General features: G+C 38.2%; 2 protein-coding genes across 2 annotated transcripts; one reads left to right on the top strand and one right to left on the bottom strand.

Annotated features, from left to right (window-relative positions):
- The first annotated feature begins 3,008 nt into the window (after window positions 1-3,008).
- On the top strand, window positions 3,009-20,609 carry LOC146158942 (baculoviral IAP repeat-containing protein 8-like). The gene is made up of 7 exons (XM_083383946.1): window positions 3,009-3,131; window positions 4,738-4,870; window positions 7,014-7,132; window positions 9,492-9,753; window positions 11,608-11,709; window positions 18,612-18,722; window positions 19,482-20,609. The coding sequence occupies exons 1-7, from the start codon at window positions 3,047-3,049 to the stop codon at window positions 19,846-19,848; spliced, it is 1,179 nt and encodes a 392-aa protein (XP_083240072.1). The 5' UTR covers window positions 3,009-3,046; the 3' UTR covers window positions 19,849-20,609.
- On the bottom strand, window positions 12,232-13,674 carry LOC146158943 (methyltransferase-like protein 27). Its single transcript, XM_083383947.1, has one exon. The coding sequence runs from the start codon at window positions 13,645-13,647 to the stop codon at window positions 12,949-12,951; it is 699 nt and encodes a 232-aa protein (XP_083240073.1). The 5' UTR covers window positions 13,648-13,674; the 3' UTR covers window positions 12,232-12,948.

Below are 20,609 nucleotides of genomic sequence, written 5' to 3'. Positions count from 1 at the left end.
TTAGACAATGCTTTGATCTCTCCTTGACCCGAATAGCACTAACTTTACCAACTATAAAGTGGTGTATTACATGGCATTGTGCTATTAAGTGAGAGTTAAATTTAACTCAGCGATTCGCAACCTTTTTCGGCTTTCGGCACCCTACAGGAATTATAAATAGTTCGCGGTACCTTAGCTTGTATTTTTGCCGAGTGGTGAACTGTAACGTTACAATAACAAGATTCAAACAGCACACTAAATATGCAAGAACGTTGAAAAAATTTTTTGGCACTTTTATCGTACACAAAACATTGTATTAAGAAGCAGAGCTTACCAATGGAGCAATAATTGGAATCCTAAAGAATTCTCTCGGCACCCTAGAATCTAGGGCTTAGAGTGCCTCTTCCCCCCGGTTGAGAACCACTGCTTTAACCGTTTGGCTAAGCGCAATACCCACTTAACTTAATTGGCAGTAGATTGACCATGAAAAAAAAAATTATTATAATTTGGGAATCAGCTTCTAAGAGTTACCTCGATGTATCATAATTACGAAAATAAATACAACTTTCATCAAATTTATAATGCAGTGAATGCTCAGTACATACTAAACGACAACTGGTTAAATAACCAAACTCCGAATTCATCTAAAACAACCCTTACCTAAGAAAGACAAACTTGTACCTCACCTAAGCAAGCCATTGAAAGAGAGGGCGCTGGATTTCTGTTGGTTTTCCATGCCGTGAGGTTAAAGGGCTTACGACACTTATTCCTTTACTAGTTTCAGTGAAATGCGGCCATGTTGGGCATACTCTGCACTTGAGCTCATAGCCTTTATTAATCAAACAAAGGTTGAACTTTACCCCGCTTGCTTTCTTCCATTTGGTCACGCTTAGCTGCCGCTAACAAATTGTTCAGCGCATTTTGTTTGTTTTCTCATCCAGCAGGAGACCCGTAATGATCGCGATAACTTTGCCTTCGGAACCGGTTTATAGCGATATATTGACTGACCAAAATATAATACTGGACAAATAAATGCAACAAGGTGAAAGGCGATACACTTTAAGTTTCTTAAAACATAACTTGGCTTAAAATTTTAAACGAATCTAGCACTATCCTAGGATCTAACGTGAAACAATGACTCAAGTAAAATAGTTTTCACCCTAACGTTAGCTTAATTTACTTATGTATATCAAAACTACAGTATTAAAAAAGAATTCCCCGTAATGGCGGGATATTTCAAATTATAGGTTTATTCAATATGTTAAAGAGAGAGAGTATAACTTTTAAATTCCTAAAAGTTTCTGTCCAGCCTTCTTAAATTAAATCAAATTAACTTTATACAGTTTACGTGATGTTACCAGTAGTGGTTAGTTTTAACTAAATGTAAGGACGGTAGTAAATAAAATGATTAACTAAATAATTTGTATTTTTAATATTCAGTGTGGTAATCAAGTAATGTTGAAATGATTCAAACCCAAGTCATCAGTTGCCCAAGTCATTAAAAGTCAAGTCCCAGTTTAAGTCATTTTCAAAGCAATTTTTATGTCAATAAACTTCGAGCAAGGTCATTGGCATCAAAGTAAATAATTAATTTTTAAATTGGCTTATTTCGTCCCATTTATAGACAATGAACTACCAAAAAAATTAGCATATGAAGCAAATCGCTATACGTGCAAAAATTGAGTTAAAAGATGTTTGTTATGAAAGCTTTCGCACTAAAGATGTAGTAACAACATAGCATTGACCATTTTATGAGTTTTAATTAATCAGTTTGAAATGGTCAATGCTACGTTGTCACTACACCTTTTAATGACCTAGCTGGCTCTTCGAGTACAACTAAATCAGTAATCTGCACTTTAGTAACTTAATCTTTTAAACCAGTGGCGGGTCACAGAGCGGCGGGCCGGTTCCAGTCCGCCAAGAGTTCGGTACTGGTCCGTAAGTTTATACCTATCGGGTTTCGGTCTGACATTCCTACTTTAAATGTGTGATAAAAGTTATAAAGATAATTATGTTTTGCTGCGTTATTCAACCCCCCCCCCCCTAAATTCCTAACAAATAAGATTTAATAAGTTTTTTCTAGTACAACAACTGCTGCTGTTTTTTTAAAACCCCTTTCTATATTAACGTCCATTTCAGAATTCTCAGTTGAAGCGAAGGACATATGTAAATTATACCGTATTACATTTTGCATGATTGTAAATTATTTCATAGGAGATATAACAGACCTCAGCCAATTTTAAACTTTTGTAACTGGACCCTTGCTAAAATAGTTAAGTAGCCCTGGTCTTACCTATCGGGTTTCGTTCTGGTATTTGTACTTTAAATGTATGATAAAAGCTATAAAGCTGTGGCGGTAGTTATGTTCTGCTGCGTTAATTAAAACCTTCCTAATAAGCAACATGTAAGTGTTTGCGGGAACGTGCACATTTCTAATTTCTCACAACGAAAGCTTCTTTTACCCTATGTAAATATTTTACGTCTTGGTAACTTTGTGAGTCAGTCTGTCTTCAGTTGACATTAGAAACGGACGTATGTTTTTGCATTTAGAGTCTACACTGCGCAGCAAGGTTATTATATTAGGTGATTGTAACCAAATAAAATATTTTTAGCCCGTAACATAATACCCTAAAAAATTGCATCATATCTAAATTTGAAACACGGTACACATAGAATATTGGTTGCGGCCGAAAGTGGTATAAAGATTAAAAAAAGTCCAAACCGTGAGAAAAGCACTGACCCGTAAACATTTTGTCGGCACACAATGTTTACAGCTTACGAGCAGGTTTTATAGCGGGTGTTGATCGCATGAAATAACCAGAGACGTAGGCTAAGTGCGTTTATTAGGCGGCACCGTTAGGGTATTCCCCAAGTGTTTTTCTCAACCCGAGAGAGAGAGAGAGTAAGAAAAAGAGGAAGGGAGAAAGAAAGAGAAAGAAAGGAAGAAATCGAGTGAGAGAGAGAGGCTGTGTAGTGTGTATGATCAGCAACAGAATTCCTGGCCTTACAGCAGCGCAGCAGCAGCATAGTTGAAACGGCCAGCCACAGCAGCATATCAGAATTGGGAATGTCTCGCCAAACTCAATCTGACGGAAGAATTATAAAGTTTCCTCGGGATCCGCCGGGACAAGACAGCACGTACATCGTATCTGGTATGATTCAACTTTAAAATTTAATAGCATGAGCTTTAATAATAGCTTGATAATAGTCCAAACGCACTGTTTTGCGGCTACATGGCTTTCCAAAAGTTGCACTGATGAATAATTGATCGGCTGCCTTCCAATGCAGTTCTGTTTTATGTAAACGTCGTTTATGCAATGAACGTTTTGTGTAGCCGTACTTACAGTAAGGAGGTTGCCCAGTTTGTATTTCTGCTTCGTACTGGAATATCTAAGGTTACATTTTGCACTTTTGTAAGCATTTTTGATTGGATAGATGATTTAAAGCGTTGAAACCCAAGATGCAACCAATAAATAATTTAAGTCGGCCTAAAGAAGAGCGATATGTTCGGCGTACAAACATCATGTTTTGAATGCTAGGCTAAACTTACAGAAGCTAGCGATACGACAGTTTTGATACGCCTACACCCGAAACTAGTGTACAGTTTCAACTGTTTTGATATGTCTAATCCACAGAAACTCCTTGATTGTTTTGATTTGTGTGCATAAACTGTATAATGTAAACGGCATTGGTGCCATGAGCGTTTTATTGTGGTCCTTAGTATTAAAGTAAGGCAATCACCCAGTTTGTAGTTTTGTTTTAACTGGTAAATTGGTTCTCTTTTGTGCCCTTAAAACCATTTTGACTAGGCTGGATGTTTTTACCCCTTGGGGGTCCGTGAATTAGTTTTAGGGGGTCCATGAGGGCCAAATTGAAATATTAGTACAATTTTAAAAAGTAATCATTTTTTCAAAGAAAACAGTTTAATTAAAAACCAAACGGTTTTGCACTGACTGTATTAAAACTTCATTTCACTTTCACAGTTTTTAGACCAAAATCAACAGATTTATGAAGTTTATTTGTAATGTGACGTCAATTTATGACGTCATCTTTTGACGATTTTTGCCTATGGTGGTCCACGCGAAGCCAAAACAAATTTTAGGGGTCCGCGGTAAACAAAATATTAAGAACCTCTGGTTTAAAGCAATCGATTTGATAGCATGCTTGCAAAACATCTTGGTGTGACTCAAAGGCAACTGACTCGGCTGTTTTGATACACCCACAGAAACTCGTGTGTGCACTCTTTCATTGTGCCTACGAAACTTGGCGTTGGCTGTTTTATTACGCACCCAGAAAATTATTTTGGAAAATAACCAATTCAAATATTTGTATGTGAAACACACATATATGCAAGCATGTGAGAATTGAATGCACACTTTCCAATAACAAACCGTTAGTGTTAAGACATTTTCGTCTTGGATGTCCACCTATTAGGGTAATTGTCAAGTCACAAATTTTGTTCTATAAAAAGTGTGCCACAAAATTTGTTTTGCGTTTTTTGCTGTGCCACAACCCACAAGCCCAAAATGGAAAACCACCGTGTACAACCTTTAAGCAACAAGCTGGACTCCTGCGGTGTTTGACATAAGACGATAGTAGTGACGTAACTGACTTAATGGGGCCGACTGACACCAGATGGGGGATTTTCGAAAAAGCATATCAAAATCAAGTGTTTGACTGTATTCATTGGCATACTGAAACGGCGATATATACGTGTCATGAAAAACCAGAAACTTTAAGTTATTTTTTTCCTTCAAGGTCACTCTGAGCGGGAAACCTATCGACTGGCAACATACGAGCGATTTCCCCGAACAGCCCCAGTCAATCCTACAGTGTTAGCACAACACGGATTCTTCTATACGGGATTCAAGGACCGCGTCAAGTGCTTCAGGTATACACCGGTCACAACACGACGGACTATAACGGGCACTTTGGCTATCGGGTTACGCAAATCGCGCTATACGATCCTGCTACACGATCTGGACAAAACAAGTGAAGGGTATCGCAAATATTTGCGGAATGCGCAGCCGCGTTGACAGTATCATTGTTGGTATTATTAAAGGGTACAAGCTACAATACATTCCAAATTATGAATCATTTCAAACGCGTTAGTACCTTTTATATTATACTCTTATGATGTAGGGAGATTTTGAAGTATATTGTAAACATAACTCTTTTTTTGTTTTTCACTTATTAAAAGTTGTATAGAAAAGTATAATTTAGACGGGATTCACAATTTCCTTAAAAATAGTAAAGGTATAAATTAACATAACAAACGTGTTGTTTCTAATAATATAGATTTAAGGATGTCATATGTATACTAATGCGTATTACTTACCAACAAAATAGTTAAGTAAGTCTTTCACTCTAGCATAATAATCCAACACCTCGGGTCAGCGCTTTTACAATTTTATATGATATTAGCCTACAAAGAACGTTAAGCTTTAATCAACTGATTTGCTTCCGCGTTTGCATCTATATGCTAATGTATAATTGTGTCAGTGTTAGGGTCATTGATGTACATAGGTTTGAATACCCAAAGGAATCGATTGGCTTTTCGCGAATCACTGGACGATTTACATGCGATTTGCATTGTCTCTGCGCTATGTGGCTAAGTTTCATTTAATATTATGTGCGTCGATAGAAACGCAAATATACAGCGACGAAAATTTAATTAGGGCTTTTGACCTAAAGACTTTCTAATCACAGTAACTTAAGAAAAAACATTTTCAATTGGTCGTTCTATCCTTTAGTTTTGCCCAAGGGCCGAGCCAGGGGATTTTCTTAATCATTTACAGGTAGGCCAACACCGAAGTTGGCGATACGGGTGTGGGTTATCTGGTAAACATGCCATATTGCAGCCTCACGCCTTTAATAGTGTTACATTAGCTCACCTTCAACAAATACATTGCTCCCTAAGATGAAAAAAATACTGCTGTTTTCAGGCCAATCGATTCTATAAACTAATATAACCATTTACTTCATTATTGGCATTATTTACAAAATATGGTTACTTAAACTAACTTAGTGCTAGTTTAAAAACCAGCTTTTTCGCCATGTTATTAATCTTGCATACTAAAACTAACAAATTAGCAATTCAAAATTGCATAAGTGTTAATAAAAAATAGCAATGGCATACGGAATACAAAACATAGCATAAGTGAAGATAACCAAAAGTAGTATTAGTAATAATAGACCCTGTGTGCTGTGAGACCACCCCGGGGGAATGTATAGTCAAGGGGCCTGTTACGTTTTAAGAAGCTCGTAAAACTACAAATATGGAAGATTCAGAACAATATATTTCAATTCGTCCAATTCAACTGTAATATTATGAATATTTAATTATTTTTTAAGGAATTCGCAGTTGAAAACATATAACTATTCGTTTATTTGTGTGCAACCGAATTCTTTTTTAACCTTGTAAGCAAGGCTGGGGTTTAAATTAAAATACCCGACTCCGAATAAAAAAGAGTTCGACTCCGGTCAAATTTGCGATTTCGTTGAGTCCGTCTCTGACTCTACATCTTGTATTTAACCTAGTTGCGTAACTAATATAAAGTAATTATTCAGCAATCCACTCATAGGTGTGTCATTTATTTTATCCACCTACAATATGTGGGTGGAAAATATTCCTCTGTTTCTGTTTCACTTTTACAATTTATAGTTTGCGGACTTATTTATTTTTAAATGGCGTAATGCGCATTTCGCAATCGGGAATCAGGTGGCCTTACGTAGTCTTACTGGACTCCCGAGTCTCGAGTCCGACTCCAGCAAAACAAACCGACTTTGACGAGCGCCGAGTTTCGAGTCATATTCCGCAACCCTGCTTGTAAGTCTGCCGCATTAGTAAAAACTGGTCTAGCACTGTTCAATATGAAAAGTGATAGAAGTTCACCTTAACATTGCTCCAGCCGTCTACATTTCATTGTATAGCCTTCTCCCAAGTGAAAATTCTTATAGGAGAGCTGTATATCTGTATAGAGCGCAAATCCCAAAATGTCCCAAGAAATCAGCAATTCCTATTTCATGTTCAGTTGCGGTGCGACGGTTGAAAACTGGGAGTTGCACGACGACCCGAAGCACATAGGATGGCACGGGAACGACTGTGAGTTCGTCACGTTTACGGACATCAGGAACGTTCCTTTGCATCACGGTGAGCATTGTAGATGTACTTAGTCGTTAATGGTTACAATTGTATGTCGTATTTGCATCACTCAACCATGTACGTTTACGGCGGTTATGAAGATTTAAATCAATGGATCTATAACAGGGGTCAGCGGACTATAGTGCTGTCATATACATTGCATAATATTTAAAAATTTGAAACCCTATATTTAGAACGGTAGCTCGATCCGATGTTAAATAATGGCACTGATATGTCATGTTTTGACGTATCTAAGCTAAAATTACTTTAACGTTGAAAACACAAGTTTGTCTGTTATTTAACTTTTTTTTAAATTCCTTTTAGCTAAAGAAAAGGTAGCTTTAAATCGCAAAACTTTGCTGAAAACACGAATAACTAGTGTTTTGGATCGGTACCGATAACAAACCCTGTTTTAATACAACTATATACTTAACATCGGGTATCGGCCACGATTCGATATATCGGATATCGGGACGCTGACAGACAGTAAGGAGGTTTAAAAGTGTCCACATCAAATGTTTTAGAATAATTGACTGATAAATATAATAACCTTTTGGTAATTGAGTTTTATAAGACTATTTTTTTATTAGATTGTGTACAGTAAGCAGTTCGTATTTAGTCATCAGTATAAATGCGTGAATAATACTTGTATCGTGTTGTTCTGTTAATTATCAATACATATATAAATTGTATTGTTCTTCAATGGAAGCAACAGACCTACCAGGTTACACAAATTTCAGAACCAAAGACGTAAGCACTAATTTACATCTCGCCAGGGAGATTTTCACTTCTAAATAAAACACGGAAACTGACTCAACATTAACACACTAGTCGTTTCTGGAAATGACTAAACCGTAGGTTTAATGAGTTAGATTGCACAATATGAATCATGTTGACGGGTCACATTTTCTATTGCTTTAATTTCGGTAAAGCAAGTATAAATTCACTCGGCTTAGTGTTGACTGATGCTTTGCAGTCATTTGTCAGAAAAAGCGCAAAAGCGTGAGAGCCGTCAAAATTGGCAGGGAAAAAGTGAAGGTTTCGCAGTAGTTGTTGGTTAACTTGTAACAATCAAACAAATCGATATAAGACCAAAACGTATCGATCGGTGATCTTAGATACAAACGTGAAAAATACCAGTTTAGAGCAGTGCTATGTGGTCTCGTACTCTAGTAGAGGCATCAGACAGCAATACCGGTGGCGGAGTAATTATTAGCGATTTTTGATGAGGAGTCAAGGGTAAAGCGCACATTTTCGAATGCTTTTCTCAATAAACGTTCGAACTATTTGACATTTATGCTTTCCCAACGAGTCCGTTTTCAGTTCAATAGAATTCCTGAGATTAAAATGTTATTTCAGTGTATACCGACACGATTTCAAAGCAGTGTTGTGAAATGTCAATATTGACCCTGGGTAAACATATCACTTTAAATCCAATTCAGCAGCTCTTTTCTTACTTGCTTAACCAGCCTCAACCGGACACAAAGACGACAGCCTGACGCCATGTTCCATGACAAAAGTATTTTGAACTTAACTTGTTCACTCTTGTATTCGCTTTTTTTAAAAAAGTAATAAGGCCGTACAAAATGTTTATAAACTTACAAACATTGGTTAAAGAAAGTATAGTTTCAGCTTAAAATAATTATGAACACTACGTTAGGGATCACAATACTGCAAATTGTTCTTGCCGCCCGCTCAATAGCTAATTTAGGTATGCGATTAAAAGCCGATTATGCTTAAAGAAGTAGAAAGTCGCCAACTTTAAACACGGAGTGGCCTAACACTAAATATATTAAGTCGCTGTATAGCAAAACTGGCAGCCTGATATAAGCCAGTCATTCTCACACCACCGCATTCCGTAAAACAACAAACCCTTTAACTTGGGATAACACATGGCCTCATATTTTGAGATGATTACCGCTATTTTACAAAACGTAGTATTTGGTATCCAATAAATTTTGATTCATAGGTGGTAAAAAAAGCCTAGCTCTGGAACAACTGCAGATAATTAGCATTTAGTGCCTAAGTGGAATATTTGCGCCCTCCTAAACTTTGTTGGTGGTTAACCAAACCTTAAACAAACAAATGCTATTTACTAGGATCTGGCAATTTGCTAACAAAGCACCAAGCTTTAGTTTTTTTGAAAATACTCAAATTATGTTTAAGCGTACACATAAAATAAATTTACCATATTTTTGTGCATTGTTTCTGTTAAGTTTGCTATTCAAGCCTAAAGCTATGATAGGCAAAAAGATGGCACTTCGGTAAGATTAAAAAGTAATTGGCATTGCACTTAAAATGTTTTATTAAGGGGTGAATAAAATATGATAGGCCTATACTTTAACTAAATTTGTATAAACACGCTTAGGTGGCAACCCGTTGCCAAACCGCCATACTGCTACAGACTCCAACAATCCGCCGCCGCCGCCGCCGCCAGGGCCCATCAAAATACCAGCCGGCCAACTGCTAATGAGAGGGATGGACAAGGAACCCAACAGAAACAAGACCCAGCAGCGGGGCTACGTTTCTTCTCAGCAAGTACCCCCCTCCGTCGTGGCCGCGACAAACGCGGTGGAAAATTCCGGGGATTTTCCACTCCGGATGCGACAGCTTTCCTACGAGGATAGCGGGTAAGTCCAAGTTTCCTCCACCTTGACTTTATTGCTGTGTATTAGTACAGTAAATCACCACGCATTGGGGTAATTTAACAATTTTAAATAGGGAAACACAGTTGAAAACTATTTAAATATAGCTTAGCTTAAAACATAATTTTTCCTTTCATGATTCATACACTTAAGTTTTACCCTTTTTTCTAGCATGGTGCATTTATAGCATTTTTTCCACAGTGGTTACTGTTATTATGAAACAAATCATAGACCAGACCAATAGCATAATGCCCTTAGTAAAATTTGAATTTACAAATTGGAATGTTTTCAAAGATTGTTAATGGTAGACTATTGTAGCATAGCATCCACCAAATGAACACAATAACGTTTCACTTCAATTTCATTGGCAAAATTTTTATTTAGTAGTGTCATAGCCATTACACGCTATGCACAAATCGACACCAAGTGTCTAAATTGCAAGACTGCAAGTTGTTCTCTAGATTGGAAAAGTTTTATTTGTCGCGCATAAGTATAACCACAAACAGACAAACCGTTGCAAAATGAAGCTGCATCGATCCCACCATGGTCGGCGCAGCACAGGGTCAAAAATACCGTGAACAGAGACGGTTAAAAATAACGCGAGTCCGACCCTGGCTAAATGTAGGGCTTAGTCGAGCCCCAGACTTGGCTCCGACTCGACACCCTGTATTCCGCCAATTTACGTAACTACATGGTTGAAAACTATTCCAAAATATGCCATTACACCTTTACAATTTCCAGTTGGCGGCCTTATCAGTTTTTAATATTGGTACTGCGCATGCGCATGTCGGACTCGGGACTCGGGTAGTTTTACGTGCGGTCTTACTAGAGTCCCGAGTCCCACTCCGCCTTGAAGTCAGCTGTCCGATACGTCTCATCGGTTGTAGTAATAATATTCAGCGATATTAACCGTTAACTGTTGAACCAACAAGTTCAAATTTCAACGATATAATCCAGGTGGAACCATCTTTAAAATGAGCCGTAAATCATGTTTAAATTCATTCGGCTTGTTGGCTCAACAGTTAATGGTTAATATCGCTGAATATTATTATTCATATTTTTTCAATAACGATTTTTCATCGCCAACTTTCTTAATCGCAGCGTAATATTTAAATTCCCTGCCAAAATTTATAACGTATTTTAATCATAAAAGTGATACGAAAAGCTGGTCGTTTTTTATTAATTCATTTGGGTGGTATTGTATATGGTTTTAGTGGACAGTCATTTTTACGCTAAAAACGTGGGCTGAACAATATGACTGGTCGCCCTTGCGCCCAGAGAACTGAGAACGAAAAAAATATATAAATTAAAGTCTATATATAACTGTAATCAGCAGGATTATAAGAGTATGTAAATAAAGTTTTAGACTACTTGCTGGAGTGTTCTTTATGCAAGAATTGCACTTTATACATAATGTTGTTTAAGCGCGTTTCGCGTTAGTCAAGTCAAAGTCAAGTTTTCATTTTGACCAAAACGTAAGTCAAAGTTCAAATGAAAATGATTGACTAGAGCACATTTTAGTCAATACAACACTGAAAAGGATAGTTTAGGGTACTATGGCTCACTGATCAGTGATTCTTAAACTGTTTTAGCCTGCGTAACTCTATAATATTCTCAGCGCACTTTCTACAAAACAACAATATTATAACTTGACAGTCGCTTAATATACGGCAAGGCATTAGGCGAATAATTTTGGTGATATAATTAATGGATAATGTGCTTTTAGGTCCAACAAGCTTGGAAGGCTATTTGCTACTGATCAAACAGAATTTCCAAGAAGCAATACACCATTTTACAAGAGATTTGCCACTATTAAGTAAGACTTTGTTTGTATCGCAGGGCAAGCCAGTCGTTTCTTACGAATCACCAGTTCCACAACACCACGAGTTCGACGCCATTACTTCCACCCCGTGCAATCGGCCAGGATGTCTGCGGCCACAAGTAGGTTTAGTACTTTTTTAACGTCAACTGCCCCTCATCTAATAACCAATGTCTTCTGTGTTAACAAAAATCGGATTAAATTTGTGAAGATGAAAGCCGGGGCGACAATAAAACCCAACTGTTTTATAATCAAGTGTGTGAAAATCCATTAAATTCGTTACAAGTCGACTGGAAGCAATTTTTTTTTATTGATTGAATTACCATTATTTTATTTTTTTAGACTCTTAACTGTTATATGGTTTACAATTACCTTCATCTTTTATTTTGATCTTGCCTCTATAACTAAATAGTTTTTGCCAAGCCGCTGAGAAAATCGAACCAACCTGGAACTACTACTGAACATTTATTGGCCAACGGCGCTCATTGTTTTAAATAAGAAAAAAATAAATACCACTAAATCAGCCAGAATTCACGTTGATAAAAGCAATGCTTCGTCGTATTAGAAACTTACACAAACTCCGCTTATAGTTGTAATGAATTTATTATTGCGAAAAAACAAACATAAATGTATTATAAATTTTATTTTATTCAAACAAAAATGCATTAAACAAACAGAAATGGACTCTATTTAAATATGTTTATAAAAACAATCAGGAATATAGTAAAATTAAAAAATTAAAACTAAAAAATTTAAGCCAAGCACATTTCTTCCAATATCGTTTATTGGGGTTTGGGTGGGTTTAGTTGAGGGATATTTAACATCAATCGCAAAATATTGAAGGAGTATAAAATGACAATTCTTTTATAGTAGTGGCGAGGTAAAGTTTATTCAAATCCCATCGTTGAAACATCAATATTGCGTTTTGAAATTTGGGAGAATTCTGCTTTATAATTTTGGCTCAAGACAAAAAAAGTCCCTAGTGAAAGGAGATTTGACAATTTCAAGACAAATTTCAAGATAGTTTAGTATTTTTATGACAATTTCAAGACAATTTAGCTTTTCACATTTGGAATCCAGGTTTGAGAACACGCCTTCTTATTGATTATCTGCACATAGTTGTCTTTATAGACATGATGGTCCACGAAAAACAAACAGTTAATAAACACTGTTACACAGCCGATTAAAGAAAAGATGTCGCACGAGAGAGAATTGAAAGAGAGAAGTAAAAACGTATGGTGAATTGCTCAAAAATAATTTACTCTAGTACCAATTTAGAGAAGACAGAATATATTTAAACACGCGCCGCACAAACACACCGGATTGAATCGAAGATTAAAGCGGACGAAAACAAAAACATCTCAGCACTTGCGAAAGACGCAGACCAGCCCGGGGAAGTGTTTGGAGCCGGTGTCGACGTCCGCGAGCTCAAAGCCGTCGTGCTCCTGCCGCGAGATGACAGTAGCGAGCCCGGCATCAATCCACCGCTTAACCTCGGTGTCGACGGTTTCGACAAAGGCAAGCATGGCCGGGTTGCTCCTCACCGTGAAGACCACGTACCCGCCAACCCTGACAGCGTCCAGCATCAGGTACAGGCAGTCGGCTAGGACCTGGCTTGGACTCAGGCCGCCGCACATGATGGCCACGTCGTAGCAGCCGGTCGCCAGCTCGCCCGGCATTTGCGCGCCCTTTTCTAGCAGACAGCAGAACTTACGGCGGTAAAGGTCGCCCTTAGCTTGGCGTAACATATGCTCACTGCCGTCCTGTGCGTCAACTGTTCCCGTGAAACCGGCACGCCGCAGCTCCTGGCCCGAAAGGCCGGTGCCGGCCGCGAAGTCGATTACCGAGCACGTGGAGCGCTCCAGCGCCGGGTCCGACTTTATGACGTCACAGAGTGCCTGGACGGCGTAGAAAGGCGCCGCGTACTTCATGGTGGTCACGTCGTGCTCGTACTTTTCCGCCCAGCTTTCGTACAGCGAGACGGCCTCCTTGGCGTTGTTCACTTCTGTATAGTGAACGCGGCGGAATCGCTCCTCGGTCGTTTCCGGAAGTGCAGACATGTTTGTCACCGTTTGTTTTTTTTAGTAACCTTAAAAATCGTAAACAAAGTAAGAGATAATGCACCGCAAATTTTCGGTATACTAAATGATACGTAAGCCGTTATCGTTGGCCAAAGAAAAGGATAGATCACAGTTGTTAACACACATGTGTGTGGGTATCTTTCATTGACAGTAATGATATATTAGAAACAATCAAAATTCGATCTACTTCTTTATGGGCTTTGGAATACCTTTTACATCTAACTACAACCTCCAGCCATTATCTTAAGATTTCTGTATGGGTAATATAGTCCAGTGATATCTTGGCTTGTTATTCCTTTTTTGTTATTTATTATACCAAAAATAATTCGTATAGAATGTTGTTCGGTGTGCTAATGATATGTAAGCCGTAATGTTTGGTCAAAAATGAGCTTCAGAAGGGCTAGATCACAGTCGTTGAACACACACAATACACATATGTGTTTGTATCTTTCATTGAAGTAAAATAAAATGCTAATAGATCAGTGGTTCACAACAACTGTGCCACTTTTACTTGCTGCTTATAATGCCCAAGCGTAAAATAAATACACACACATATCTGGGATGGCTTTCGGAGTTGTTTAAAACTTAAATTTCTGATTTTGCCTTATGTGTAATGCAAGCCTTGCACTTCGACATCGTTCTTTTACGACAAGTACGAAATATTCCCTACATTTTACACAGTTTATTGGAAATATTTTCAAAAATGACTCAATTGAAGAAACTGGCGTTATGTCAGTAATTTACATCTAGCTTCGAAGCATAATGGTTAAAGGTTGGAGTAAGACGTAGTAAGAATATCAAGCCCAGTAGTTGGTAGCATTTTAAACGTTTCAAATATCTCTTGAAAAAGCACTGCTTCTAAGTATATGGTTGCTATCCTATGTTTAGCAAAGTGCCTTCTCACTATGTTTAAAATGAATAAGGAGACATCAAAAATGATTCCTACTTCTCTATGGGCTTTCATACCAAACAATTCACAAACTCTTTCCGCAATCTTTCCGAAGTCCAAAGTGATAAACTGGTCAAATTACAATGAGTAGTGAATTTTCGCACATTTGTTTAAGAAAAATTTTGTGACGCTCCAATATAATAACGAACGCGTCGCAAACCATAATGTAGCCCATTTAGTCAAGTGGTTGCCACTGACTGTTAACAACTGGTGAAGTACGATACAGCGCTGCTTCTGGTACAACTGATCTGAACTAGACCCGACGTCTATTGACTTTTGAGCTTTACCAGCTTCAACATATGCAATAGACCGGAGGCTGTGCGCCGTGCAGTAAATTTGCTCAACTGGTTTAGAACCACAACGTTGCAAAGCGAGATGCCTTCTATGCGCGGCTGGAATAATGGAGCTGAAGGCCTAAGGCTGTTTACTAGAGAATGGCCTAATTTGGCAGAATAAATGAAACGATTTATTTACCTACTCACACACAAGCCACATATTGACGCAACTCAGTCATTCGTTTTTTAGCAAAAACTGTACTGCACTGGTACTAAGTCTGGATCACTATCAGCCATACAAAAATTTAGCCTTAAAAATTAAGGCGCGAATTTTTCCAGGGCCTAAGGCAAATATAGCCTTAGTAGCCTAATGGGTAATCCGGCACTGCCTGTCTGGTAAATGTTTGACGAGGTATCTAAAGTTCAATTTACGAGTTCTTGTCCAATCTGCGTGAACTCCATGGCAGTCTTGAAACTGCTGAGAATGTGCGTTTTCCTTTTCAGCCTGATTAGCCAATTCAGATGTTTTGCAATGTTTAATGATCTCGGTCTGTCTCTATGGCCAAGTAGACTGCTAGCACGCTCTAAATCAGGGATGTCCAACCTGCGGCCCGTCTGAAATTTTTGTGCGGCCAAATTTTTTCAAGTGTCAATGCGGCCCACTATAATAAAATGTTGGACATCCCTGCTCTAAATAATATGAGCTTTGAAAGAGTTATTTTCATGCGAAACTTTTAAAGTTTTTTATGCTTTGTCATTTATAGTACCAGAGTTAGAATATCCGGTTGGCACATTACAGTTTGTTAACATTTTCGGACAATGTAAACCATAGTGTAAAAACGCACAACAGCTGAAATCAATTTTCGCTATTGAAATCTCACGAGGCGAGCATTTCTGGTGTGTTGCTAACCTGTTACCAACTTTCCGTCAAACCGACTACAAGTGATAACTGAGCACGGTCAAGTCTAACCTCAGTTCACCGAAGGCGACAAACAAGGTTTCGACATGGTGTGCTGAAATGTATAAAGGCTAGCGCTGCCGGCTGGCTAGTAGGAGAGCAAGGTAAGCGTGAGAAAAGACAGCTGCTGACAATGCCGTGCACTCAACCATGACTTCTTTTGTTGCTGCTTTTTTCCTTTGAATAGCTTCAAAATTTTCGCAGCATCAACAACGCAACGTCGAATTTCCAGATTTTTAATGTCAGTAAGCACTATTTCAGACGAATCCATCTGGTTAGTTTGTCGTAGACCATATATTTCAGATAAACAAACCAAAATTGCATGAGCCAAATTTCTGAACTTCTGTCAATGTAACGACCAAATGGTCACCGTATTGTTGGAATTATACGATCTGTGCACAAAGCTTTTTATAAAGAAACTAAATCAACTAAATTGTGTCTGGAGCATACAACTTTGCTTTTGCCATCTAATGAATGCTAGATGTGGGGTTAGTTATGTATTTATACAGCTTCACACAAGCGCAAAAACGACTGTGTCTGTGATTAGATAATTTCCATGCTGATTTAGGAATCTGGATGCATTGGAGGAAACGGTAAACACGAGAAAACGATTTTAGGCAAAGAAGGTTTAGTTACAGCCCTTTGAAACTCAACTACACGCCAGAAGAGCATACCGTTTTAATAAAATTAAATAAATTTCATACATACGATTGAGGGTTTGTTAGGCAAAGCATAGACCTTTTGCATAAAACTAAGACGCAACCTACTATTTTAGCGACATTTTTATCTTACACCCATGGGCGCCCGCACGGGGGGCAAGGGGGGGCAGGGGCACTTGCCCCCCCCTGGAATTTCAAAAAGCGATTATTAGTATTATTTCTAAGTGTAATATGTATTACTTATGAAGGTTAAAAATATTATCCATTGTCCCCATTGGCGTATCCAGGTGGGCGGGAGTTCTTACCCCCTTTTTGTAAGTAATATTATCGTTTTTTGTTCGTTTTTGTTATGGTTTAACAAACTGTTCGAGGTGGCGTGCTTTTTAAGTAATTGGGTCACGCGTCTTAATCTGATGCGAAACCAAAATCGAGCGAAAAACGCCGTTTTTCGTCTTTTGTCTGGTCGACCGTAAACGCTGGAAGTTTTTCTCTTTCGTTATTTGTTTAGGTTGACTGATTAGCAAGTGTGTATTCGACAACTGACAAAGCTAAGTCAAACCTTCTTCCCTTTTTGTCGCTAAAAAACGTCGAGTTATACGCAATGTTCCTCGCTGTTCGGTCTCTGCGATAATATCCGTTGTGGTGTAATATCGACATTTAACTGAAGCAGATTCTTAAAACGAGGTATAATAGTGACTGTCGTGCGCGTTTCAAAGTCTCCATTTTTAAGTAATGACGTTTAACGCAGAATTATGCTCTTTTAGCATACCGCACTCTAAGACCACGTGATAAGTGTGCAATGGACACAACTTATTTCCCCTCAACCGCAGCTTGTAATTTAGCTGACTTTGCACACAGCTCGGCGCAGATGTTACGCTAATCGTGGCATAATAACACCCGAAACAAAAAACGATCTTTGTTTTAGTATTGCAGGTGGTGAAAGACGTGCTTGTAATTTAGCGCTCGTTCGTTTGGTTCATGGAACTTGAAAAGTGCGCTGCTGATAGTCGAAATATGTGTGATGCTACCACAATTAATCAAGAATAATTCACGGTCTTGGTTTGTTTTTTTGCTTAATGTTAACGATTGCACACCATTTCGCAGCTGGCGCCTGACAGGATTGTGGACGACGCACGTGGACGCTTTTGCTGGACGTATTTGGCTGTTTCTGATTAGTTTTGTTATTACGTCTTGCAATCACCATTCTATGACGTCATGCTGTCACTGTTTAATGACGTTATTATTCATAATCGTCAGACGAAAAATAGGGGAATTCCCTAAGTAGAAAATTTAGGACCCCCTTTTTGATTTTCTGGTTACGCCCCTGATTGCCCCCCCTGGAAAATTTTCTGCGGGTGCCCCTGCTTACACCTACATATTTTAACAGAGAGATATGACCACCGTACAATCTGGACTGGTTTAAATCGATCTAAACAACCTGCCTTACATTCCAAAGTGCATACTGTCAGGTCGCTTGTAGATTTATCGTAAATTCGAAATTTAGCTCACAGCGCAGAGAAAACTCACAGCGCAGAGAAACACTTCTCGCAAGTAAAGTGTGTACAATTAGAACAAACTGACATCGCAGGAAAAGCGAATGTGTTGGTGATTTACAGTCAGTTAACAAACAGGATGCACAGACGAAGGAAATAGCCAGAACGATTTGAAACAGACTTTTAAGTCCACACACAACACAAGCACGTTAAATAACAAATACACATGCTAACCCTAAACAAGTCATTTTAAATGACTTAAGTCCAAGTCGAGTCATTTGTAAAATAACTTAAGTCTAAGTTAAGTTTAAGTCAAGTCATAACTAGAGCAAGTTAATTACAAATCAATTCCTTGTCATAAAACTACACGTTTCAGTCCGATTTTCAGCAATACCCCAAGTAAAACATATACGAAAAACGAACATACTGCAGGCAAAGTGTTTTCCGTGCAAAAGTTTGGATAAAGTTTTTTTTATCAATAAAGGCTTGATGAAAACACTTTATTTCACCCAAGCCATTTGTTTAAAATACTTAAGTCAAGGACTTAGTGTAAATCATTTCAGTTAAGTTATTACAACACTAACAATAATAAATCTGTCTGTTTTTCAGCTGGGAAGAAGTTTGCGAGCGCGAGGAAAACAGAAAGCGAGGGCGAGAACTTGAATCACAGATTGTTCGTTTGGGCTTCGACGAAAGAGACATTCAGGCCGCGGTCGCCAGGTATACTTTTAACTGTTACCTTTGTATTTCTTTTTTCTTTACGGCACCTGACGAATGCCTAAAGAATGAGAAATGTTATTTGGCATGTTACGGCTAAGGCAAAACCTATAGCAAAAATCTGCGAACTAATTAGAACAGTAAAATACAGGGGGCAAAAGCCACCGAAGCAAGAGATAGAAACGGTTAATTACAAATTTTCAAATCTATTCTGAAATCTTAAAATCAATTGTTCAATTTTAAATATTGTCCTCAATCCTAGTGGTACTAAAATATTGATAGTAACATCTTACTTTGCGCTAAACCACTACCAGTATACATCTTATAAGTATAGGCACTTCAATTGCTATCACTTATAAATACAAATTTACGGCAGATTACTAATAGCTACGAAAATTATTTAAATGGCCTCAGTTTGACGATAAATTTGACGATAACTGTATCGCTTTTTCTTAAACCCAAATAACCCTTTTTTATTAGCATTGAACCATTCGGGTCATGCCTAAAAACCTTTTTCTAACCAATTAGGCACCAGCAAAAATATCGTGCGGAATTGTATACAGAAGCCGTTTCTCCAACTACAACCGATTTTTAATAAGAACATTTCAAAATAGTCTTTCGATATTTTTAACAACAAATATATTATAATAGTTCGATTTGCATTTTATCCATGGGTTTCAAAACACTTTACTGGAAGTTAACAGACTTTTAATTTACCTGATAGTTTTGCCAAAATTTCAACCCTATGCACACGTGTTACAGGCAACTCCAAGTTCACGGGTCGCATTTCGATTCTCTTGAGACTTTCCTGGACGCGGTGCTCGACGCTCAAGAGTCAAACGCCCCCACCCCGTCACCCGCTTCCCCAATCCTTGACGTCATAACAGCTGACAATGACGTAACAACGGCCAAACAGCCCCAAGCCACTCGAGGCCGCGAGACGGACGAACGGGAACTGCAGGAATTGCGTTACAGAGGAATCTGCAAGATATGCCTGTTTCGTAAGGCTACCGTTGTACTGCTTCCCTGCAAGCATTTGGCCTGCTGCTTGGACTGCAAGCCTATGGTGCCCAAGTGTCCAGTGTGCGGTCAAACTGTGGCCGAAACTGTGGATGGACAGCCGTGCTGACAGAACCACAGGTGCAAGTCAATCAAACATGCGGTATCCTTTGTATGGTTTTTATGGTCGTCCTGCAGGGTTGCCGGATGGCTAAAATATAAAAAGCCAACTTAACTAAAAAAATGCCTAAAAAGTCAAATCTATCACAATATGTTTTTCCTGAAATAAATAAAAAAATGCAATAAATGATCATGCTGGTACATAGAATTTTTCTTTTTGTGGCAATTTTCTCAAAATTTTCTCTTTTGTAAATTTTTCTTGGCAATTTTTCTCTTATTATGCCTTTTTTTGGCAAATTTTTTTCTTTTTGTGTTAGTTGGATCTCTTTTTAACTGGCAACCCTGTCGTCCTGCAAAGCTTTTTTACGCATTTGTGTTCCAAACGCGATAGTGCTTTTACGGTATATTTCTTCATATTCGTCAATTTTACTTATAAATAGATTAAGGTACTAAAGCAATTATATAGGTATGTGTTCTGTGCCGACTTCATATGTTGTTGCTTTGTGCTCTAAGCACTATACTTATTGCATTTCACTGTTTAAGGAAAGAGATCTAGATAAGTTCAACATGTTCTAACTGATTTTATCTATTTTTTAAAGCCCCTAAATGTAAAATAAATCACCAATGAATACGACATCATCAACTAAGTTTACCTCGCGATTTTTATCGTTTACCTGGTTAAGCTGAAAGCATTTTCGCATAATGCCTTAGCAACGAATGTTTATGGTCTCAGTCGTTCCCTGTTTTGCTTAGACTTAAGCTGTGATACAG

Source organism: Ascidiella aspersa, chromosome 3 (genome assembly GCF_963924565.1).
Source record: "Ascidiella aspersa chromosome 3, kaAscAspe10.2, whole genome shotgun sequence".
NCBI lineage: Eukaryota > Metazoa > Chordata > Ascidiacea > Phlebobranchia > Ascidiidae > Ascidiella > Ascidiella aspersa.
The sequence above is the reverse complement of the archived record's forward strand: the minus strand, read 5'-3'. Positions and strand labels throughout refer to the sequence as shown.

What these genes read in the sequence shown, in the direction of transcription:
- LOC146158942 (XM_083383946.1), top strand. Translation starts at nt 3,047, where the DNA reads ATGTCTCGCCAAACTCAATCTGACGGAAGAATTATAAAGTTTCCTCGG. An exon ending in GAACGTTCCTTTGCATCACG is followed by an intron (nt 7,133 to 9,491) that starts GTGAGCATTGTA and finishes AAACACGCTTAG; the next exon opens with GTGGCAACCCGTTGCCAAAC. An exon ending in CTTTCCTACGAGGATAGCGG is followed by an intron (nt 9,754 to 11,607) that starts GTAAGTCCAAGT and finishes TTTGTATCGCAG; the next exon opens with GGCAAGCCAGTCGTTTCTTA.
- LOC146158943 (XM_083383947.1), bottom strand. Translation starts at nt 13,647, where the DNA reads ATGTCTGCACTTCCGGAAACGACCGAGGAGCGATTCCGCCGCGTTCAC.